At 35.8% G+C, this 26,044-nt stretch overlaps 1 protein-coding gene across 1 annotated transcript in view; it reads left to right on the top strand.

Moving 5' to 3' along the window:
* Nucleotides 1–26,044, top strand: part of LOC122794952 (opsin-5-like) — a 257,286-nt gene that overhangs the window by 176,869 nt on the left and 54,373 nt on the right. The window contains exon 6 of the mRNA XM_044063546.1: nucleotides 5,068–5,391. Coding sequence (XP_043919481.1) covers nucleotides 5,068–5,391 — 324 coding nt within the window. The remainder of the gene's footprint in view (nucleotides 1–5,067; nucleotides 5,392–26,044) is intronic.

A 26,044-nucleotide genomic window follows, 5' to 3' on the forward strand; every position in this document is an offset into this window, starting at 1 on the left:
CATAGATTCATAGGTGTATACTAGGCCAACAACCAATATGACCTTTATAAGCCTAACCATGCAGCCCAAATGTAACCCACAAGATTTATATTTTAGACATTTGTATAGGGAGTGATCTTTGGTTATGACATAATTTACTGGCTGCCTCTGTCCATCTGAGACATAGGCATCAGGCCAGATGTGAATTCCCATTTTCCCATCCATTGGTCCAAGTTGGGGTAGGACTTTGCTTTACATGGATGGGAAGCCAATTCCAGAGAATGGGGATTTTCTGAGATTCATATCTGTCTCTCCAAAGTATCCTGTTTATGTCACAAGCAAAATTTAGGTCTTTGGCTCTTGTAGTTCTGATGCTGTTTGTCTTGTTGATGTAAGCGACCCCATATATTTTATATTAATGTTAAACCAGTGTTTGCTTCTGTGAGACAGACCTTTAAGAGATGGAAAGAAATTTCCTTGTAATTTTTAGTAGATGTTACTAAAGATGTCTTTTCTGTCTAAATTAATTTTTAAACAAGATATCTTCTTCAGATGAATAGGTTATCAAGTAGGCCCAGTCCTCTATTTTTTTTTGTAGCAGATATACATCTTTGTGCTTTGTCATGAAAGCCAATGTGGATGGATATTGGGACTTCTATCTACCATGGTTTTAATGTGCAAAGTACAAAGATGTATATTTGTTACAAAGAAAACCCAAAAAACAGAGGGCTTAGCCTGTTTGATTTCCATGTCTATGCACTAGCTTTTCTGTGTCTATCTTACCTCTCCTGTAGGATGGAGTACTGAGATAGAAGTTGTCTAGTCTCTGAAAGCAACCCCTAGACTAAGCCCCCAAATAGTGTATGGGATGTTGGAGGTATAAAAAAGAAGGTCTAGCAGAAGTTTGTTTTCTGGACCCAGCATCACAGATTTTTTTTTAAATCAAGAATAGGATATGGGATTATTTTGCTTAGGAAAGGCATACACAATTCATTCTATGGCAATGGCAGCATAGAGAAAGAGTTTGCCTTTTGTCATGGTACGGCATTCTGTACTTTCCACGTATGCTTGTAGAACAGCCACCAGGTATAGGTTTCTCTCTGGCAATATTTACCACTTAGGGCTTTATACACCCTTACCCTTTGATTTTCTTTAAGATCCTTTATCAGTACCTGGGGATGCCTGGTCCTTATGTTGTTTAGCCTTTATCAGGAGTTAATAAATAAAAAACAAGTAATCTCCATGGTATCCCTGAAGTCTCAAAACAACCCAATAAAGTGTAGTGGGTCCAAAAACAAAACAGTGTAAGAAACTTCTCTGTGTGGAAGATTTTCAGTCCATATATTTCTAGTTAATCACTGTATATTAATCAGATCAGACAATAGTAGTAGAAGTAGCGAATGTAAACTCGTCTTAAGTCAAAACAAAATAAAAAGTAATAATAGAAAATATATAATTGTACAGCATTACTAAGTATTCAAAAGTAATCCAAGCAAGGCAGGCAGTCTGTTTCCAGTCGAAAATCCTTTATTAAGTACACAGACAAGCGATCCAAGTAAAACAAAAACAGCTTTCTAAATATATATATATATACATATATATATATATATATATATATATATATATATATATATATATATATATACTTGGAAGTGGTTTATTGTGCTGTAAAACAAAGTGTTATTGGTACACATGTTAAATTCACATCCCTTACCCCATCAGTGTGACATTCGAGCTGGTTCTGACCTACTTAGTAGCTGTCATAATAATATATAACCCTTATGTACTTTAAATAAAATTTATAATGATGTGGTACCTCTTATTTAACCAAATTATTAAGTAGATTATTACATCTGTGATTTTATCCAAGACAATATACTACATGGCTGAAAATATATCAACCTTAGTTCATTTGACAATCAAAATATATATATAAATATATACATATACATTTTGCATGTAAAAATCAATTTCTATTTTCATAACCTATTGTTAACAAAGATCGCTTTTGTCCTTCTCGACTTCTTCAGGTCTGTGTACAAGAACCCTAAAAACCTATATAATTGTATAATTAGTTAGTATTGTTATTACACATCATTTTGAATAAAGTGGAAAAAAGAACCAGAAAAAAATAAAAATAAGAAAAAAATGTATGTATGATGATGGAAACAAAATATACACTTAAATTTCAACTGATTTAAAATGGTATTTAAAACCAATTTGTAGAATAAAATAAAATAAAATACAATTAGTCATGTAAACAATGTGGCAATTTTTCAAGTTCCAGTGCACTTTTATTTGAACAGTAGTAGTTTAGTCTAGGCTTCCTAAAAGAGTTCAGCTTTAATTGCCACATGAGTTCATGTTTCTCCAGAATATTCGGGATGTCTCCTTCAAGATCACCCATGTCTATGCAATCCAGGATCTGGAACTTAAAACCTGTGTGCCTTTTATGAAGAGAAAGGTGTTTGGCTAGTGCATTATTTTTACATCCAGAGTGGATTTCTGACAGATGACATGAAATCCTACGCTTGAGTTTATTTACAGTCTCGCAAAGCTGAACTGATTTTTACATGCAAAATATATATATATATATATATATATATATATATATATATATTTATATATAATTTTTGATTGCCAAATTATTTATTTATTTATTTACATTTGTTGACCGGGAGTGTCCGACTGGACGTAGGTCCATTTTCAGCGAAGGCCCGGGGAGAAAAGCACCACAATTAAAATAAACAGACAGTAGTTACATTGGATTACATAGCGATTAACAATTTAACATAGCAATTACTTACAACATATTTACAGTTGAAGAACATAGTACATCAGTAGACAACTAGAATCTTTATCTGTGAAGTACATAATAGACATTAACAAATGTTACAATAAGAAGTTCCGGTTGTATAATAAGTACTAGGCTTATGAACATCTGAGCTTGCTATAATCAAGGTAGTTAGTGGAGTGGAAAGAAAGGTACTGGTTGGATGGGGTGGGTGATACTAGAGTGGGAGTTGCAAGGGCATAGCCAGCATGTTTTTAAGTGCGTTTTAGTAAAGTTTTGAAGTGGGTGCATGATGGTATGAACTAAGGTCGATATATTTCCAGCCATGTAGTATATTGTCTTGGATAAAATCACAGACGTAATAATCTACTTAATAATTTGGTTAAATAAGAGGTACCACATCATTATACATTTTATTTAAAGTACATAAGGGTTATATATTGTTATGACAGCTACTAAGTAGGGCAGGACCAGCTTGAATGTCACACTGATGGGGGAAGGGATGTTAATTTAACATGTGTACCAATAACACTTTGTTTTACAGCACAATAAACCACTCCCATGCCTGATAAAAAGTATATATATATTTAGAAAGCTTGTGAGGAAATTATTACTCTATTTTTGTTTTACTTGGATCGCTTGTCTGTGTACTTAATAAAGGATTTTCGACTGGAAACAGACTGCCTGCCTTGCTTGGATTACTTTCGAATACTTAGTAATGCTGTACAATTATATATTTTCTATTATTACTTTTTGTTTTGTTTTGACTTAAGACAAGTTTACGTTCGCTACTTCTACTACTATTGTCTGATCTGATTAATATACAGTGATTAACTAGAAATATATGGACTGAAAATCTTCCACACAGAGAAGTTTCTTACACTGTTTTGAGTTAATAAATAAATATACCGATGGAACAACACTTGCTGTGAAGATCAGGGTAAACAGCTGACTGATTATTAATGAGCTAAAGCATTATCTTCATTGAGGAAACTATTAAAAGCTCCTATTATAGCCTTCAAGCAGTGTAAGGTAATCCATATCTGGCAAGTCTTCCTTCTATAACTTAAATGAGGGAACAAACAGAAAAGGATAATTGTTGGAGATGCTCATAACTCAGAGAAAAAATATATTCAAGTCACGCTTACAGATTTGGCATATATTGTACAGAGTTACTGATGCAGCCCGGTCAGTCTAAAAATATTGGAATTCTTAAGGATAATATATGCTTTTGGCAACTGAGAGTGAAAACTGCAAGCGCATGTTTCATAAGAATATTTATGGCTATATTCTTTGGTTCTGTCTATCATTTCAATGTTTTAAGAACTGGAAATCTGGCCTTTCATAGAGAATACAATAATTCATTCTGTATGAATGTAGATTCTGGGAACCATGCAAGTATCTATCTTTTCTACACACACACACACACACACACACACACACACACACACACACACACACACACACACACACACACACACACACACACACACACACACACACACACACACACACACACACACACACACACACCTATCAACAATTTATATTATTTCTAATTCTTGTTTCAGGCAGTCACATAGACAAAGGGAACTGAGTGCATGAGCCAGTCTGTGTGGGTCAGCAGATCTAAAGTCTGTACTATTGTGCTACTTTGGGAGTAGCAGCTGTTTCTACTCGGATAGGTAAATACTTCACATAACAAGCTATTCTGTAGTTCAGCATGGGTTATTTCATGGAGATGCACTAGTGCATAATAATGCAGGTGGTAATTCCAGTGAAAAAGACGTTATAGTCCAAGCAAAGTCATAATATATAAATATTACTGTTCACATAAAGAAATTAAATTGAACATAGAAATAAACTTATCATATTTTCCAAACTCACTCTAACAAATATTTTTTCAAGCATTTTATTTATTACTAAAGGAGCATTTTCAGATTCTAATTAGTTTTTCACTAACAGATTGATATAGCACACTTTTTCTGCATTGATAGTTGTTTGTAGAATGCTGAGCCAAACATTTCAATAAAAGATTGCAGAAGATCCCAACCAATGACAGCAAAACAGGTTGAGCAATAAAAATGGGAAAGGTCATGTTATGTGAAACCTGAAGCGTGTGGCTATGTTCTAGTATCTTCCAGGTGACTCAGATACACGGTCAACAATTTGGAAATGCAAAATTGTAGCAAATGATTTATCTTAATATTCTTATGCTTGATATATAGACAGGCACCCATTTTATGTAACAAATTACTGACCTTTCTTTTTCTTCTTTTGTTTTAGGAAACAAGTTTGACAAGAAGAAAATCACTGCGATAATTATAATGGTTTGGCTTTACGCACTGCTTTGGGCAACTCTGCCTTTGATGGGATGGGGGAAGTATGGACCAGAACCTTTTGGACTGTCTTGTACAATAGCATGGAATGAATTCAGTAGCTCTAATAATGGAGCATCATTTATCATAAGCATGTTTATTCTGTGCACCATCATCCCTGCACTGACAATCATAATTTGTTATTCTAAAATAGCATGGAAGCTTCACAAAACGTATCAGTCCATTGAGAACAGCAACCAAATACCTAATGCTATTAAAATGGAAAGAAAAATAACAACGGTAAGATAAAGGTTGTACGGACTGTAAATTTAGTCACATACACTCATTTAATACTTAAAGTCTAAAAACAAAATGCTTGTCTCCAATGCTTTTGGGAATTTGTAAGTATTGGTAATATGAAAACAAACTGACATCTGTTGGTCTTCAGTGCATAACATGAAGCCCAAACAGTGTGGGTGAAATCTCAATAGGAAAGCTTGTAGAGAAAAATGGAAGTCTGGATTCCTACCATTTTAAAAACGTTGAATTCTTTGGCAGGTATATCGTGGATGGTGTTTTTATTTGGAGTTGAAAGTCAGAAGTACTGGGTAATTTTTAAATTAGTTAGGTGTTATGCCTCCTTTATGAGTACATCGTAAAGTTTCCAGGGATACAGTAAATATTTTTGCTTGTTTTTGTATGCTTCATAGAAGTATGTTTTCAGAAAGCAACTTATATTGGAAGAATGTAAGTGGAAATAATTTGCTTCATGATAAGAAGAGACACAAAGTCATAGAGCAGCAATACTGCAAGCAGAAATGAGAACAATGTGGAAGCAAGATACTCGGATAGTTTCAATAGTAGTAGGAATAACAGAACTAATTAAAAAAGACTTTTAAATCTTACTTAGATATGCATACAATGCATTAGCCCCATATGAACTGCTGAAGGAGGCAGTTCTGGGCATATTGTGGGTGCTGGGAAGAGCACTGTTAGCAAACATCAAAGACTTAAGCAATTTAAATCACACTCTGGATGAGGAATAGGGTCTATTCCTGTTGTGGTATTAGAAACTCCAAATATATGGAGGCATTAAAAAAGAAATCATTTAGTGGGTTGATAGCTTCATAGGTACTTATTAGGCTATTATTCTGTGAGGATCTTAAGATGCCTAACTTTACATTCCTTGGCAGTTTTTAGCCCTTATGTTTTGCTTACAAATAACCCAGAGGTGGTCAGAACAAGGTCATGTTGGGACATTTACTTGTTGTCCCTTTCCATGCTAGAAATAAGCGATAAACTAGGGTGGGGGAATTTATGGTTTCTCATCCATTTCTCTAAATTATATTTGAAAACAGCAGGAGAAGTACTTTGTGTTATGAGCGGAAGACAGTTCCATAGAATAGGTATTCTCTGTGATACATACCTGTCCCTCCAACATGCTGTATTTATCTTGCAAAAGAGATTGAGATCCTTTGAGCAGGTGTTCATGCTACCACTGGAATTATGGACATGTAATAGGTCTGACAGGATAGGGTCTATTCTATTAAGGCTCTATATGTGAGGTGGAGGTCACTTCTTAGTAGCTTGTTATGATACTGAGAGGAGGGACAAGGCTTTGAGACAGTCTGCATACATTTTATGATTTCAGCCCTTGATATTTTTAGTTAGAAAGTATTGTGGTCAATTCAGTTGTGGCAAGTGTTTGGACAGGTACGCTACACTCTGAATGTGACATTATATTTAATTATTGACCTGATGATAACCACTATAGTGAAATGATTGTATCACTGGAACTGGACACCATACCTTTATATATAAGCTGTGCAATGAAAAAGGACTTTCTTACAGTAGTGGATGCATGGTGACCGGTGGACAGTTCATAGCTGATCTAGGTTTCCAGATACGTGACTATGGGATCAACTTTCAGAGCTGTGTTGTCAATGTGATAGTTGCAAGGGAACTTTTAGTGCATAGTTTTATCATGCAGCTATTTGTTTAAAAATGGCCTTTTTAGAGAAATGTGGTGCCCTCTGGGGAGTTTATGATGTCACAAAGTTTACAGTTGTTTGCAAACTTAGTTAGGTATAAACCCTTAAAGTTTGTTTTGACCTCAAATAAGCAAATGCCAAAGAGAAGCAGACCAAGGATTGAACCCAGGAGTGCACTGCTTATGGCACTTCTTTTGAAGGAAATAGAGCTACCCATCCTAATTTCCTTGTGAACCAGTTTGCTAACCAGTGATTTACATAGGGGTTTACATTTAACTGGGAGAGTTATATGATACCTGGGCATGGGATAGTATTGAATGCCTTTGTGAAGTCTTGATATGTGGTGTCTATTGATTTGCCCTTATCTACTGCTTCAGTAACCTTCTGGAAGAAGTCAGCTAGGTTACGTAGGCAGGGTCTGCCTTTGAAGAATTTGAACTGGTTTGGATGAAAGTTTATAGATTGCCTATGCCTATATTTATTGAGTCCATAATGATCCTTTCCATAGCCTTACAGATAAGGTTAGCCAGACTCGTGTTTATAATTACCTGGTCTGTTGACACCTCCGTTTTGTGCGAGGCCATGACTGCTGCTGCAGCTACCCTCCATTCATCTGGCATGGAGTCTGTATGGAGGCTGATGTTGAATAATCTCTGTAGTGGATCTGACAAGTCATGTTTCAGGCTGACCAGTAGGCAGCCCAGTATGTTAACTGGTCCCACAGGAGTAGTGTTCTTGGCCTTGGATAGCATCTTATGCACTTGTTCATGGGACATTTGAGGGGGGTTTAGATGCACGTATCTGATCTGCAGTATTTTGAACTAAATTTGCCCCTAGTAGATTGGCTATGTCCTCAGACTATGACTAAGTGATACTGTTTGCTCTGAGAACTGCTGTTTGTTGTTTCTGAGATTAATACATAGTTAAAGTATACTTTGTGGTTATCCTTCTCCTGAGTGGCTATTTTTATCTCATATCTGGCTTTAGCTAATTTGAACAGTCTCCGGAATTCCTTGTTATATTTAGCAAGAGGGTTGCTGACATTGCAAAAATTAAATTTAATTTTCTGCAGCATGAGTCTTTTTCTATTATTATAGAGCCTTATTATATTAAAATTCCTCCATGGCAGTTTATTTTTAGTATAGATTTGCTGCGGGGACCCCTAACAGGAGAAGCCAGAAGACTTTTATTCTGCATAGCCTGTTTTTATGAGTGGTGCAGAAAACCACAAGTATCATTAAAAGATAAGTAATGGGAAGACAAAGGAAAAGGGAAAGACTCACGCACAGAGGGCTGTTGGATGGGCAACTGGATTATATCGGGGAAATTTGTCCTTCTCTGTGGAATGATTTGAGAATCTTATGCTAGTCATTAAAGCAAAAAGGGGAAAATAATGTGAAAATAGTTTTACAAATCAATACACTACTGCCTGAAAACATAAAAAAAGAACTGAGACCTGCTTTCAAGTAATCACAAAACTAGTAAGTAGCCCATAGTTATCTTTTACGTATATAATAATAAGGTAATATCTTAAAATAATTATCTTCTATAACAACAATGTGGTGATATGAGTTGTAAGCAGATGAATGTTGAAGTTCTATAACAGCATCATTTGACAATATATAAATAGTATGAATTATTTCAATGTTCATTTACTAAAATATTTTAATGGTTATGTAGACTGCAAAGCCATGGGATATATATATTCAATTGAGTCTAATTGACTAAGAGATTGCTTCTTGATCTTAAAGCAGGTTTACTAAAGTGCAGCTTCTGTATTTTAGGGAGATTGCAGTTGTGTAAGAGCACATGTCTTGTGATTTATCATTTCCTGAATATTGTGAGGCCATGGATTTGGTAAATACAAATAAGAGGGCGCAGGGTGAAAGCATCTCAACTTTGGGATATAGCAGCCCTTGCCCATCTGCAAAAAATGCTTTTATGTTATGTTGGTCCCAGTTCTGATAGATGTGTGCTTTTTGAGTTTAAATAAGAAACTTTGTTAGTGGTGGGTTCACTTTTTAGAACTCAGAGATGATCATAAATCCACAGTTGTGGCATATGCATCAATATATGGATGCAGAAAAACTAATGTTGGGAAGATCAGCAGAAGTACACATAAACATAATCTTGAACACATATATAATAATAAAAAAAGAAAAAACTTGAAATGGTCTTGTTGAACATATTTTAGAGTGTAATCCTGATTTTTTTAAGTTTGTAGAACAAAAAGAGCCAGAAGTCCACCATTCTCAAGAAAGCGCACTTTAATAAAACAATAAATAAAATGAAATAAAACAAAGCTTTCGAGTTAATACTCTTCCTCAGTGTTTCATAAAAACTAGATGAATACACTTCTTATATACACCGAACACAGCCAGTCATTAAAAAACACCCTCAATGGCAATTAATGCTTTAAAGTGCCCCATCATACATGCCAGCAAATCCCTAGACATATAGTGATGTTCACTCTTAAATTATACCAAATCATGTTTATCTTTTAAAACAAGTTTAATACTGACAATGCCATTTAAACCTGGTGCATGATCTGCTCTAAAAAACATATCCATCTGTATTCAGCTAATTCAGTTTTGTTGACTAGATCTCCCCCATTTTTATTTGCAGCTAACATTTGCAAAATCCTAAACTGAAACTTATGCTCAAAACCTAAACTAGCCACATGCTTCACTAAAGCATTAGTATGGACATTCCTATGAATGTCTAAAAGATGGGAACTTATTCTTTCCTTCAACTTTTTATTTGTCTTGCTGATGTAAAAACACTGGCAGGCTATACAATTCGTGAAATAAACCACATTTTTTTGTAATACAGGTACCTGTAGCCCTAAATTCAAACCTCTCTTGACTAAGGGGATGTACAAAATATAGATCCATATTAATATCCTTACAATGTGTACAATTATGGCATGGTTTAGTGCCTGATTTCATCAGAGGCCTCTTCATTATATTGTTTTTATTTAAATCTTTATAGCACAGGTACTGCTTCAAGTTCTTTCCTCTCTTAAATACAAAACGTGGTGTACTCCCCACTATCTCACTAACTTCTTGATTGGACACTAAATTAGTCCAATTTCTCTTAATAATCTGTTGTAAAGACCTAGTGTGTTTAGTAAATGCCATTAGATAATTAACCTTACCAAACTTCATGTTCATTCTTTCTTGGGCTGGGCAGTTACCACTATTAGCTGACAAATAAGGTTTAGCAACATCCATTCTTAGTCTAGTAACTAGATATTTAGTTCAGTCAACCATAACAGTATTATAGCCTCTATCCAATAAGTCTTTTGCCATTCCCTCCATTTCCATGTTAAACTTACCATCCTTAGTGCTAAGCCTACTAGCTCTCATAAACTGCCCTTTCACCACACCTTTAAAAATATACTGAGGGTGCATACTCTGGGACTGTATGTATCTAACTGCTTGTACACTTTTCCTATGTATTACAGAGTCAAAAGAAGCATCGTACCTAGATATTACTATATCCAGAAAATTAATCTCCACATAGGAATATTTTACATCAAATTCTAGAAAATTTGTGGTGGAGTGAAGAAACTTTACAAAAACTGCTAACTCTCCTTCTATGTCTTTCCACAAGAGGAAGATATCATCCACAAATCGTTTAAAAAAACAGGAGATGTTCATTCCTATAATTGTTGTCTCCCTCAAGAAAAATATATTTCTCCTCCCACCTAGCCAATACTAAATTTGCATAGGTGTTCACAGCTGGTGTACCCATTGTTACTCATAAGCGCTGATGGTAATATTCATCATTAAATGTAAAGACAATACTGCTTAAAATACAGTCTAACATAGCACAAAGAAGCTCCACTTTTGACGTATCAAAAAGTTTATGCACAGTTAAAAATTCCCATATAGATTCAATACCATACTCATTAGGTATAACCGTGAACAGGGACTTAATGTCCAGGTTCACTAATTACACCCCTCCACATACAAGAGTTGTTGACCAATCATTAAGGGCTTGAAGAAAGTCATGGGTATCCTTGATATAACTATTGCAAGAGTTGAGTAAAGGGGAAAGCTAGTAATCTACATATTTAGAAACAGCTACAGTGGCCCATTTTTTACCTGAGACAATCAGTCTCATTGGTGGTATTAACAAACATTTATGGATCACAGACAATCCATATATAAAGGGCACCACAGGATTGGATAGATATAAATAATTATAAGTCTCAGGTGTTAGCAAAGCATTCAGCAATAAATCATACTAAAAGCTCTTAACTTTCATTATGATATCCAAAACAAACTTATCACCTTTAACAAGGTTGATCAATCAAACAAAACTGATGCATCCACTAATTATACTGAGACTTATTCATCAACACAATCATGCCTCTCTTATCTGCAGGCTTGATTATGATATCATTATTTAAGCAAAGAGCAGACATTTGCTTGTTTTGCCTGAAGTTCTTTAACTGTTGGGATCTCCTTTTTTTGGATTTTTTTTAAGTTCCCGTCACTGCTGAATATATGTAAAAATTAAGGAGAGGTGATCTATCTAATGCATTACTTTAATGGAAAGCAGAGGGCAGTTTGAACTGCAAAAGATAATTTGTTTTAAATGACGAAATATCAGTTAAAGCTGTACTTTTAACATAACAATCAGTAATGCCTGTAGCATTAGGAGGGCACAGCTGACATTGTGTTTTATGCTAATGAAAGGAATGTTTTGTATATCAGCTTTCATTCCCATGGTCTATGTCTATGAATCGTAAATTGTATTAAATGGCAGCATATTAGACAGAGTACACAAAGTGCATTTATATCTCTGATGATGTTGTTTCTGCATACCAGAATCCAGCTTCTTTCCCTTCTCTTTTGTCACCTTGCTACTTGTTTATGCAGATGTGCTACTCATGGCCAGAGTCAGTGTCTACCCCCTAGGTATCCATAACTAGCCAAAGCCTGACCCCTTAGCATACACATTTGATAACTTGTTTAAAAATATTTGCAGATATAAAGAAAACTATAAACCATTTCCATGCTGATAAGTACCTCAGTTATGTTATGAAGAGCACACTGAAACTTGGTAGATCTCTGCAATGAAGAAGTTATATCTATAAAATGTCACTATGTTCAAGTACCTAGACATTACCTAGGGACCATTCTCTGCACTTACCAGAAAATTTTAACATTTTAGCATTCTAGCACCTTTGCCACTATGCTAAGTATGCTGATATGATAGCAGTTACCTGTAAGTAACTGTAAGTAAGTTTTTCAGCTTTTCATAAACTCTTCCTAATTATTAATGTTAATGACTGACAACATATCATGCTACCAGTTTTTTCTGTATATAGAGTTCCACGTGAAATGCTTTCCACGTCATGTACAATTTCTCATCAAGAGTTCTAAACAAAGCCAAAAATACCTTGGGGGGTATAAGCCCTTATAGGAGGAACAATTCTTAAATATTACTCTAATTCACTTAAAAAGTTAATAGAATAAAATGTTTTGACAAGCATGCATGTTTAGAACAATAATTGTGAAACTGTTATTAAATTTATTAATTAATGGTTAATTGTAATTGTCAATGATTTATCAGAAAATCAGAAAAAAAATCTATGCGGTCCGGGGCAAACATATTAGAACATTCAGGGACTTCAATGATTGGATGGGAAATGGGAAAATGATTGGATGGGAAATGGGAAATTCACCCCGGGGATCACTTCTGTGGCTCTGCTCGACAGGGGCACAGGAAAATAATTTTCTTGGGTGGCGAAAGCCAGGGTACATTTTTTTGGCTAGGCTTGTATAGGCCCTAGGGCCGATAGCCTAGTACCTACCTATGGAAGACAGTTATGAGGTATGAAGCTTTCTCAGGCCATTTTAGCCTTCACATTAGTTTGAGGTTACCGTTTTGAAATTAAAAAAGTGGAACACTATCCTTTTGTGTGCACTGGCCTTATTTTGGTATTGCATTATTTCAGGAAAGAGCTTCAACAATGCCTAAAAAGAAATAATTGACATTAATATAAAGTTCCGTCTGGGTTTTGTTAAGAAAGATTTTGTAACACTGATGATATTCTTTTCTTTCTAAACACCTTTATCGAATCTGTCAAGTAATTAAGACTTTTTCTTGTTTTAATTTTAAACTGATGTGTAGTATGTTTCCTTGGTGTTCTAGACTGGCAGTTTATAATTATTTTGTTTCTGCCTGTCTGTTTTATTAGTATTCTCATTTTTGCGATTTTTAGTATTTTTGAGGCTAGACCAGTTCTACTATGGTCTGATTTCAGGCATTATTTGATGCAACACAGCTTCTGTAAAAATATGTTTTGATGTGATATTAATTTAGGAAATCTAATAAGATATTATTTAGTAATACAACAGTTTAAGTTACTGTGAATAGGGCTTTTTTAACAGGTTCCTTTTGTTGGCTTGTTTAGTAGTTATATATTTCAGAATTCTAACATATATAGTATTTGTAAAGAAGTAATATGTGTGCGTTTTCTTGCTTGATGGCTCATGTCTCTGTAAAATGATGAGGTATTTGAAATATATCATGTTTAGTGCATTGATAACTTTTATTGTTTGTTCAGTTTTTTGCTTGAGTTATGATCAGTTGGGGATTTGAAGGACAATACAGCTGTGTATGTCTATATTATTTAATTCACTGCTTATAGATATGGAAGTCACCCAATATCAGATAACATTAAGGTTAGTCTGCATGCAGTACTTCTAGTCATGAGCAGTTGATGTTGATGAGCTTTACTGGCTTATCAGCTCTGAGTTGCAATTTTAAAATATTCTGACACGTTTTTGTTGATAATAGTAATGATTAAGCTCTCCCTTCCATCTGCCCCTGTTGTTTTATTATTACTATAGTATCAAATATCAGTATCAGAGTTTCATATGTCAAAATTGCAATGTATGCATATATATCACATTTTCTAATAGCATGTCATCGCACTGCAAAAGATCATATAAAATAATCAAATGTTAAGTCATCAAATTGACAGGATGGGTTTAGCATGGATTTTGCGGGGGGGGGGGGTTATCATGCTTGGCTTGCAGTGACGTTCCTAACATGGTTTCCTATAGGTCCAGAAAGGAAGGAAAGCTTTTGCTTGGTAGGGCTTAATGAAAAAAGCTCAACATTTTATGCCTCAATCAATCAAGCTTCCACCATATCTAAATTAAAATGACACACACATCTATATCTAGGGTTTAGAGTCTGTAGTTAGGCTAAACATCAAGTTTATTGCATGCTTTCTAGACGTTTAGATAGATTATCCTAAATGTGTTTGTTTTCTTTCTAAGTACTCATTGTGAGTATGAATTTGGGTATCGATACTGAATCATGGTTCATTTCTACAACAAAAGAGATCATGGCTTATGCTAAGTCATGTAGTTATCTCTCATTCGTGTGTTAATGTAGTTGCTCAAATAATATATCTAGTTGTTTTAGTTAAAAAGGGAAGATTAAGTGTTGTGGCCAGTAGTTCACCCATAACACTGACTGGATTGCACTAATTGTTTCTGTGTGAAACAGAATACAAAGGAATAGTCCAGATAAAATCATTATAGCCAACAGATTTAAGAGACTCTCTCTGATTCCCTCCCTGTCGGAGGAATAAGCACACCTTGCTGAAGTTTCAAGAAGTTTATTCTGTTAAACAGGTAGAGGGATGAGTGTTCTTGTTCTAATACATTACATTCAGGTCAATTATATAAAGGCAGTTACAGACAATGGTGGGAAGGTCCAGGCAAGCTAATTGGAGGAAAACTTGGGAGATAGAAAAACAAGAAGCCAATTTCAGCTTAGAGGTTAGTTCATTATTTGAATATCCCTGAAAGACCTGTGAGGGTTTATCAGCCCAGCAGCCTGTGGAACCTCATTCTTAGTTAAAAGGTTTTATTTTTATTTTAACAAACAAAACATGACAAAGTCACCATGAACTATCAGTATACAACTATACTTAAGAAAATAGTTTCACTTGAACTTCATCAGTTCCATTTAATAGAATGGTTTGTTAAGTGGTTTACTTTTTGACCCTGACAAATTCCTGCTTTTACTAGGCTGTCACCAGACTTTATTAGGCTGTTTTATATCACATGTAATATGAGAGGTTGTGTCTGCCTTTGTGATGCTCATATTCCTTGACCCAAATTATGAAAGCTTTATTACAAAATGTTTCCCAGTCTGACTTACTCTTATCAATGCTTGTATAACATGCAATAGGAGAGGATGTGTCCACCTTTATGGGGCTCATATATCCTAAAATACATTATGAAACACTAATCTTCCCTTATTTGACAAAAAGGTCTACAGTGCCTGCTTATAAGAGGCACATACACATGATTAATGTGACCAGTCCCCATCCTTCCTCCTGATAAAGGAAGACCTACCTTTTTATATGCAGGAAAAGTAGTCCTTAGAGCCACAGTAGGTGACCCCCATTTTTTGAACATCTGGAAAAATATCTTACAGTGGAAACAAGTCACAGGTCACAGTGCTCATTTTACAGAGTTCATGGATGTGCACAAGTAGGAAGAAAAATGTAAGCAAAGCTTGAAAATTCATTACTTTTTATATAGGCATTTTGTGCCCTTGGAATAAAAATCCATCAAGTGGTAAACTGCAGAGTATACAAAACCTTTAATAAAAATAAGTATTTCAAATCTTCTTAGAGAATAGGTAAACTGTGCCTATAAAGAATACAGTACTGTGGAGTGAGCTCCGTTTGTAACTGTCAGGAATATGAAAATGCTTTTTACCTTATGATGTGTACAAACTTAAACAACGACTTTCAGCTCTATTCTTGAACCTACTTCAGAGACACCTTCAATCCTTATTAATGTTTTGATACACACCTTTTAATCTTTTTATTACTCCTGAAAAAGAGTTGCAAATTCTCAAAGCAAACTGATAAGGAATCCAAACACAAAAAACAAACTAGAAAAAGAACTGAGACAAATGAACATGCCCTCACTGCACCACTTCTATTAAAACAATCCAAATGGTATCGATATCCACCTTCAATGGACCAAGCAAAACATAAAAGTTCTAAAAGGTAAAGCCTTCAGTTTTAATTTCCACTTTTCGTCCTGCTCCTAGCAGGACTTCTTCAGACAAACAACAATAATCAACAAATTTCCACTTTTTAAAGTAAAATCACATTTCAATTACAGTTGAAATCACATTTCAATTAAAATGCTTAGTTCCCTGTAACGGGATTTAAAAAGGCCAACCCCCCCAAGAATAAAAGACACAGCACATTTTGTACTTTCAATACTATTTGACTTTGTAAACAAGTAAAACAGGAAAGTAAGAAATGAAAAATAGTAAAAACAAAAAACAAAAGAAATAAATATTCCCTTCTATAGTGACAAGTTACTAGCAGTGCCGTTCAAACATACAAAAAGTGCAAAAACAACACACAGTGCCTGACTGTGTGTTTGTTTACCTCCTTTTTTCACTTATTCCTGACATATTGACTAAACTTACTTCTTCACCTAAAATGGCCCTTCAGCAATCCTTACTTATAAAGTTACCCTAAGCAACTTCTCCTATTTGTATGAATACTGAGAAACATCGCTCATACAGCTGCCTTTTATACTAATACATAAAAGTTCCATGACTCATGTCTGCATTTAAATCTGTATCTTTATATTTCCAGAACTCACCTTATGTTGCTACATATTAATGTGACCCAAAGTTGTTCAAGGTATTTCACCTCGCTCTTGTTGCCACATTAAAGACCACAGTGTGGTGGAGATGAATCACTAAACGTCAAATAAAGCTCCACTGTTACTCCATCCTTTAAACAATTTCCAAAATTGTCTGATAGTTCATCTTATTCAAGCCTCCATTGCTCTTTGCTTGTGTAGTTACCCTAAAACACCACCTAGTGTTGTTTGTTGGTATATACCTACACAAGCTGCAATGGTTTAACATGTTATATCACCCAAATAAACTTCCAAAAGGAAATTTTAAGAGTGGGGTGGGGGGGTGGGGGGGGTGGAAGCCATGCCCGACCATATGCAAAATGACCTGGTCTATGAGGACATGCTGTTGCATATATATATGAATTAGTGGACATTTTTCTTAAAATAGTAATAAAAAATATATATAATATTATAAATAAAAAGTAAAGGAACACAGTGATTTACCTCATGAGGCTTTTGAGCCTCAGTATACAAGAAATAGAATAAATTTCATTCAAGCCCGGATGACAACAGGCTCTAATTTGGAGTTGCCATAACAACTCCCTTTTCTCCAACAATAAAGAAGTAGGACAGCCCCTCAAGTCACAAATTTGATCGTCTATGGCTTTAAATTTAAAGGAATGCTGTGGGAAACTTTCCACATGTCTGGCCAATGCGTTTTCCTTTTTTAACGTTCTAATACTGTATAAGTGTTCATAGATTCTCTCCCTCAGTTTCCTGTCCATTTTGCCTATATAAAAGGCAGGACAGGTATTACACTGAGCGAGAGAGACCACTCCCTTTGAATTACAGTCGAACTTCTTGTTGATTTTATAACTGGCATCTCTAATTGTAAATTGGCCAGCATCTACCTGTGAACAATATGAACATGTTACATTTCCACATTCCATTTCTACTCATTGGATTTAAAGGTTTCCAGCTTCTTTGTAGTATACTTTTTAAATTGGCACCTCTTCTAAATGTGACCCTGGGTACATCTCTCCATATAGAGGACAGGCTATAGTCAGATTTTACTAGTACCCAATTTTTATAAATAATAGACCTAATTCCATATCCATCCATACCAAAAGTAGTTATGAAATTTGATGAATGAGTATCCCTCTCCACATTAATGCTAGGTTGAACCTCAGTAGAATAACTGTAGGGGCTATCTGCTCCTACTGAGCCTCCCAAAATAGGTTGGTAAACACCTCTTGTTCTCTTTTCTTTCACTTCACTTATAAGGCCTAATACTAAGGTGGATGGATAACCTCTCTTAACAAACATATCTTCCAACTTACTACACTCCATGTTGAAGTCCACGTCAGTGGTCACCATACGGGCTGCCCTGACCAGTTGACACTTAACTACTGATCGTTTCTGGAAGAGTGGATGGTTGCTAGTAAAGTGAAGTAAGGCATTGGAGTAGGTCTCTTTTCTATAGATCTTTGCAATATAACGTTTGTTTATGTGGTCTTTACATCTAGGTATGCTATTCTTTCCTTTTCAAACACGTGTAAATTTTAAGAAACTAGTAGTGTTATTCAAATAAGTTACTAACTTGGATGCCTCCTGTTCTTCCCTGTCCACTAACATAAATATGTCATCCAAGAAGCGTGTGTAAAAGGATATTTTCCCTTGGATGTCAGGTTTCCTTAAAATATACTCCCTCTCCCAATATGCCATCACTAAGTTAGCAACACTGGCTCCACAGGGGGACCCCATCGCCACTCCTGTTTTCTGTATATACAACTTGTTGTTCAGTGTAAGATAGTTGTTAGTTAACACTATGTCCAAAAGTTCACATAGTAAAGTGATTTGGGGGGGTGGGGCCCCCAATTCAGCCAACAGTAACCTAATCCATTCTATTCCTTCATCCTATGGAATGGAAGTATATAAATCCTTGACGTCGATTGTAAGGAAGTTAAGGTCATTTCTAAAGCCTATTTTTTGCATATTTGCTAGAAATGACCAAGAATCCTTACATATTTGGGTCTGCTGTTGTACATATTTTTTAAGGTAAAAATCTATGAATTTCGCTAGGGGGTATGTTATACTATTCCAAGCATCTACCAATGGTCTCATGGGGGGGGGGGGTCTTCAATGGATTTATGTATCTTAGGTATCCCAAATAATATTGGGAGCCTAGGTGAAAGCATATTAAAAAAATTATATGTATTCAAGTCAATTCTGGCTTCAATAAACAGTTCTTCAAGGTGGGAACGGATTCTACTATATGCTATATTTAATTGATTTCTTGATACTTCCTCATAAGTTACGGACGTGACTATTTTTTCCATTCTTTCCATATAGTCATCAACGTCCATGATGACTAATCCACCCCCCCTTGTCTGGTTGCATAACTCTAACATGTGCCTCCCTGACAAGGAGTAGGGCCTGTTTTTCTTCACTAGTGATATTATATATATTATTCCTAGTTTGTCTTTGTGACAGAAGTTGAAACAAATCTAGCTCACAAACACGTTCAAACAAACCCAAAGTATGGTGCATTGGTGGACAATATGTACTGGAAACATGAAATGGATCATTTGTTGGATTATTTAGCCAAAAATATAGCCAAGATTAAGTTTTCTAGTAAACAACTTCAGGTCCAGAATTGTTTCAGCAACAGACGCCCTTCTCGATGGTACAAAAGTTTGTCCTTTTGCTAATAAGTCTGCCAACAAGGTGTCAATAATTAATGAAGAAAAATTAAAAATTTTAAAGTCACCTTTAGAATTATAAATGCATCTCACCGCTTCAGGTCTGTACTCCGTTGTTTCATCTACTGGTACATCTGCACAGGTGTCTTGTATGAGACATGTGGTAGACCTTGCCTCAGGTTGTATCCTGAGGCTTGTTTCTGAAAATTTCGATTAAATTTTGCTCCATTCCACCATGATTGGCGGTCGTTTTCACTACCTCTGTTAGATGGTTGATTGTTGTTACCTCCCTCAGAGTGTTCATTATGTTGGCTTTCCTGATGGCTGCCATGAACTCCGTTGTTATGATCCATTTGGACGCCTGGCTGGAAATCTCTTCTATTAACTGGTTCCTTCCGTTGGTCTGATATTCCAGTTTGGGAGACAGGAGGTTTAGAATATGCTATTCCTGTTTTGTATGCTTCCCTGTCTCTATTTAGCTTCTTCACTTTAGTGCTATTCAATTTAACCAGGTATGAATTAATGCTAGAAAAGCATCTATCATATTCATATTTGTACCGGTTAAAGTCCAAGTCACCTTTTATTTTTTCATCCAACACAGTAATTATTTTTATTAGGATATCGGCTGCCAATTGGTAGTGTTTAATCATAACATCCAATAGTTCGAGTCCATGTTTGTTAAACAAACTGAGAAGGTCTTTGCGAAACAAAGAATTCTCAATAAGACCAGTGGGGTATTGCCACGATCTGAGTCCCTTTGGCACAATTCCTTCGTTGACACACTCTTTGAAGTATGTTATTTCTAATTGCAATTTTTTATATTTCATAAGCTTCAAGTCAAAATTCTTTAAACAATCTACCAAACTTGATGGCCCCTCCTCTATTGTGGCATTAGTTGTTAGCGGGGATGGACCACTCCCTTCTTGTAAGTTTGGTACTTCGTTGAGCCAATTTTTCAGTTCAGGCCACGAAGGTCCTGAAGAGCCTTCAATATTGGTTAGTGGACTTTCACGTTCATCCTGGACCACCAAATTTATAGAATTCAGTCCCGTCGGTGTTGGGTGTATGCTCACTTCCAATAATGTGTCTGATGAATTGCTCAAGTTGTTCCTTGAGGTAAGCTCATTGTTGGGTGGTTGGACTAATGTTTCCCCAGTTAAACGGTCCATCCTGACCATCAGTGCTTCTATTTGTTTCGATAAAAGCCCGACCAGCATTGTTAACGCTCCTAGTCCTTCCTCCTCAGGTGACAACTACACAAGCAAAGAGCAATGGAGGCTTGAATAAGATGAACTAGCAGACAATTTTGGAAATTGTTTAAAGGATGGAGTAACAGTGGAGCTTTATTGGACGTTTAGTGATTCATCTCCACCACACTGTGGTCTTTAATGTGGCAACAAGAGCGAGGCGAAATACCTTGAACAACTTTGGGTCACATTAATATGTAGCAACATAAGGTGAGTTCTGGAAATATAAAGATACAGATTTAAATGCAGACATGAGTCATGGAACTTTTATGTATTCGTATAAAAGGCAGCTGTATGAGCGATGTTTCTCAGTATTCATACAAATAGGAGAAGTTGCTTAGAGTAACTTTATAAGTAAGGATTGCTGAAGAGCCATTTTAGGTGAAGAAGTAAGTTTAGTCAATATGTCAGGAATAAGTGAAAAAAGGAGGTAAACAAACACACAGTCAGGCACTGTGTGCTGTTTTTGCACTTTTTGTATGTTTGAACGGCACTGCTGGTAACTTGTCAATATAGAAGGGAATATTTATTTCTTTTGTTTTTTGTTTTTACTATTTTTCATTTCTTACTTTCATGTTTTACTTGATTACAAAGTCAAATACTATTGAAAGTACAAAATGTGCTGTGTCTTTTATTCTTGGGGGGTTGGCCTTTTTAAATCCCATTACAGGGAACTAAGCATTTTAATTGAAATGTGATTTTATTTTAAAAAGTGGAAATTTGTTGATTCTTGTTGTTTGTCTGAAGAAGTCCTGCTAGGAGCAGGACGAAAAGCGGAAATTAAAACTGAAAGCTTTACCTTTTAAAACTTTTATGTTTTGCTTGGTCCATTGAAAGTGGATATCGATACCATTTGGATTGTTTTAATAGACGTGGTGCAGTGAGGGCATGTTCATTTGTCTCAGTTCTTTTTCTAGTTTGTTTTTTGCATTTGGATTCCTTATCAGTTTGTTTTGGTATTGGGACATGGAACACAGCCCTGACACTGTTGCATTGCCGTCCTCACCTGAGGAGGAAGGACTAGGAGCGTTAACAATGCTAGTCGGGCATTTATCGAAACAAATAGAAGCATTGACGGTCAGGATGGACCGTTTAACTGGGGAAACATTAGTCCAACCACCCAACAATGAGCTTACCCCAAGGAACAACTTGAGCAATTCATCAGACACATTATTGGAAGTGAGCATACACCCAACACAGACGGGACTGAATTCTATAAATTCGGTGGTCCAGGATGAACGTCCAAGTCCACTAACCAGTATTGAAGGCTCTTCATGACCTTCGTGGCCTAAACTGAAAAATTGGCTCAACGAAGTACCAAACTTACAAGAAGGGAGTGGTCCATCTCTGGTAACACCTAATGCCACAATACAGGAGGGGCCATCAAGTTTGGTAGATTGTTTAAAGAATTTTGACCTGAAGCTTATGAAATATAAAAAACTGCAATTAGAAATAACATACTTCAAAGAGTGAGTCAACGAAGGAATTGTGCCGAAGGGACTCAGATCGTGGCAATACCCCACTGGTCTTATTGAGAATTCTTTGTTTCACAAAGACCTTCTCAGTTTGTTTAACAAACATGGACTCGAACTATTGGATATTATGATTAAACACTACCAATTGGCAGCCGATATCCTAATAAAAGAAATTACTGTGTTGGATGAAAAAATAAAAGGTGACTTGGACTTTAACTGGTACAAATATGAATATGATAGATGCTTTTTTAGCATTAATTCATACTTGGTTAAATTGAAGAGCACTAAACTGAAGAAGCTAAATAGAGACAGGAGAGTGTACAAAACAGGAATAGCATATCCTAAACCTCCTGTCTCCCAAACTGGAATATCAGACCAACGGAAGGAACCAGTTAATAGAAGAGATTTCCAGCCAGGTGTCCAAACGGATCATAACAACGGAGCTCATGGCAGCCATCAGGAAAGCCAACGTAATGAACATTCTGAGGGAGGTAACAACAATCAACCATCTAACAGAGGCAGTGAAAACGACCACCAATCATGGTGGAATGGAGCAAAATTTTATTGAAATTTTCAGAAACAAGCCTCAGGATACAACCTGAGGCAAGGTCTACCACATGTCTAATACAAGACACCTGTGCAGATGTACCAGTAGATGAAACAACGGAGTACAGACCTGAAGTGATGAGACTCATTTATAATTCTAAAGGTGACTTTAAAATTTTTAATTTTTCTTCATTAATTATTGACACCTTGTTGGCAGACTTATTAGCAAAAGGACAAACATTTGTACCATCGAGAAGGGCGTCTGTTGCTGAAACAATTCTGGACCTGAAGTTGTTTACTAGAAAACTTAATCTTGGCTATATTTTTGGCTCAAATAATCCAACAAATGATCCATTTCATGTTTCCAGTACATATTGTCCACCAATGCACCATACTTTGGGTTTGTTCGAACGTGTTTGTGAGCTAGATTTGTTTCAACTTCTGTCACAAAGACAAACTAGGAATAATATATATAATATCACTAGTGAAGAAAAACAGGCCCTACTCCTTGTCAGGGAGGCACATGTTAGAGTTATGCAACCAGACAAGGGGGGTGGATTAGTCATCATGGACGTTGATGACTATATGGAAAGAATGGAAAAAATAGTCACATCCGTAACTTATGAGGAAGTATCAAGAAATCAATTAAATATAGCATATAGTAGAATCCGTTCCCACCTTGAAGAACTGTTTATTGAAGCCAGAATTGACTTGAATACATATAATTTTTTTAATATGCTTTCACCTAGGCTCCCAATATTATTTGGGATACCTAAAATACATAAATCCATTGAAGACCCCCCCATGAGACCATTGGTAGATGCTAGGAATAGTATAACATACCCCCTAGAGATGTTAACTAACAACTATCTTACATTGAACAACAAGTTGTATATACAGAAAACAGGGGTGGCGATGGGGTACCCCTGTGGAGCCAGTGTTGCTAACTTAGTGATGGCATATTGGGAGAGGGAGTATATTTAAGGAAACCTGACATCCAAGGGAAAATATCCTTTTACACACGCTTCTTGGATGATATATTTATGTTAGTGGATGGTGAAGAACAGCAGGCATCCAAGTTAGTAACTTATTTGAATAACACTACTAATTTCTTAAAATTTACACGTGTTTGAAAAGGAAAGAATAGCATACCTTGATGTAGATCTTAGTAAAGACCACATAAACAAACATTATATTGCAAAGATCTATAGAAAAGAGACCTACTCCAATGCCTTACTTCACTTTACTAGCAACCATCCACTCTTCCAGAAACGATCAATGGTTAAGGGTCAACTGGTCAGGGCAGCCCGTATGATGACCACTGATGTGGACTTCAACATGGAGTGTAGTAGGTTGGAAGACATGTTTGTTAAGAGAGGTTATCCATCCACCTTAGTATTAGACCTTATAAGTGAAGTGAAAGAAAAGAGAACCAGAGGGGTTTACCAACCTATTTTGGGAGGCTCAGTAGGAGCAGATAGCCCCTACAGTTATTCTACTGAGGTTCAACCTAGCATTAATGTGGAGAGGGATACTCATTCATTAAATTTCATAACTACTTTTGGTATGGATGGATATGGAATTAGGTCTATTAGTTATAAAAATTGGGTACTAGTAAAATCTGACTATAGCCTGTCCTCTATATGGAGAGATGTACCCAGGGTCACCTTTAGAAGAGGTGCCAATTTAAAAAGTATACTACAAAGAAGCTGGAAACCTTTAAATCCAACGAGTAGAAATGGAATGTGGAAATGTAACATGTGTTCATATTGTTCACAGGTAGATGCTGGCCAAAATTTTACAATTAGAGATGTCAGTTATAAAATCAACAAGAAGTTCGACTGTAATTCAAAGGGAGTGGTCTCTCTCGCTCAGTGTAATACCTGTCCTGCCTTTTATATAGGCAAAATGGACAGGAAACTGAGGGAGAGAATCTATGAACACTTATACAGTATTAGAACGTTAAAAAAGGAAAACGCATTGGCCAGACATGTGGAAAGTTTCCCACAGCATTCCTTTAAATTTAAAGCCGTAGACGATCGAATTTGTGACTTGAGGGGCGGTCCAACTTCTTTATTGTTGGAGAAAAGGGAGTTGTTATGGCAACTCTAAACTAGAGCCTGTTGTCATCCGGGCTTGAATGAAATTTATTCTATTTCTTGTATACTGAAGCTCAAAAGCCTCATAAGGTAAATCACTGTGTTCCTTTACTTTTTATTTATAATATTATATATATTTTGTATTACTATTTTAGGAAAAATGTCCACTAATTCATATATATACAACAGCATGGCCTCATAGACCAGGTCATTTTGCATATGGTTGGGCATGGCTTCCACCCCCCCCCCCCACACACACACACACACTCATAAAATTTTCTTTTGGAAGTTTATTTGTGTGATATAACATGTTAAACCATTGCAGCTTGTGTAGGTATATACCAACAAACAACACTAGGTGGTGTTTTAGGGTAACTACACAAGCAAAGAGCAATGGAGGCTTGAATAAGATGAACATCAGACAATTTTGGAAATTGTTTAAAGGATGGAGTAACAGTGGAGCTTTATTTGACGTTTAGTGATTCATCTCCACCACACTGCGGTCTTTAATGTGGCAACAAGAGCGAGGCGAAATACCTTGAACAACTTTGGGTCACATTAATATGTAGCAACATAAGGTGAGTTCTGGAAATATAAAGATACAGATTTAAATGCAGACATGAGTCATGGAACTTTTATCTATTAGTATAAAAGGCAGCTGTATGAGTGAAGTTTCTCAGTATTCATACAAATAGGAGAAGTTGCTTAGGGTAACTTTATAAGTAAGGATTGCTGAAGAGCCATTTTAGGTGAAGTAAGTTTAATCAATATGTTAGGAATAAGTGAAAAAATGAGGTAAACAAACACACAGTCAGGCACTGTGTGTTGTTTTGGCACTTTTTGTATGTTTGAACGGCACTGCTAGTAACTTGTCACTATAGAAGGGAATATTTATTTCTTTTGTTTTTTGTTTTTACTATTTTTCATTTCTTACTTTCATGTTTTACTTGTTTACAAAGTCAAATAATATTGAAAGTACAAAATGTGCTGTGTCTTTTATTCTTGGGGGGGTTGGCCTTTTTAAATCCCGTTACAGGGAACTAAGCATTTTAATTGAAATGTGATTTTATTTTAAAAAGTGGAAATTTGTTGATTCTTGTTGTTTGTCTGAAGAAGTCCTGCTAGGAGCAGGATGAAAAGCGGAAATTAAAACTGAAGGCTTTACCTTTTAAAATTTTATGTTTTGCTTGGTCCATTGAAGGTGGATATCGATACCATTTGGATTGTTTTTATAGAAGTG

This window comes from Protopterus annectens, chromosome 2.part1, assembly GCF_019279795.1.
Source record: "Protopterus annectens isolate FY-2018-M chromosome 2.part1, PAN1.0, whole genome shotgun sequence".
In the NCBI taxonomy this organism is placed as follows: domain Eukaryota; kingdom Metazoa; phylum Chordata; order Ceratodontiformes; family Protopteridae; genus Protopterus; species Protopterus annectens.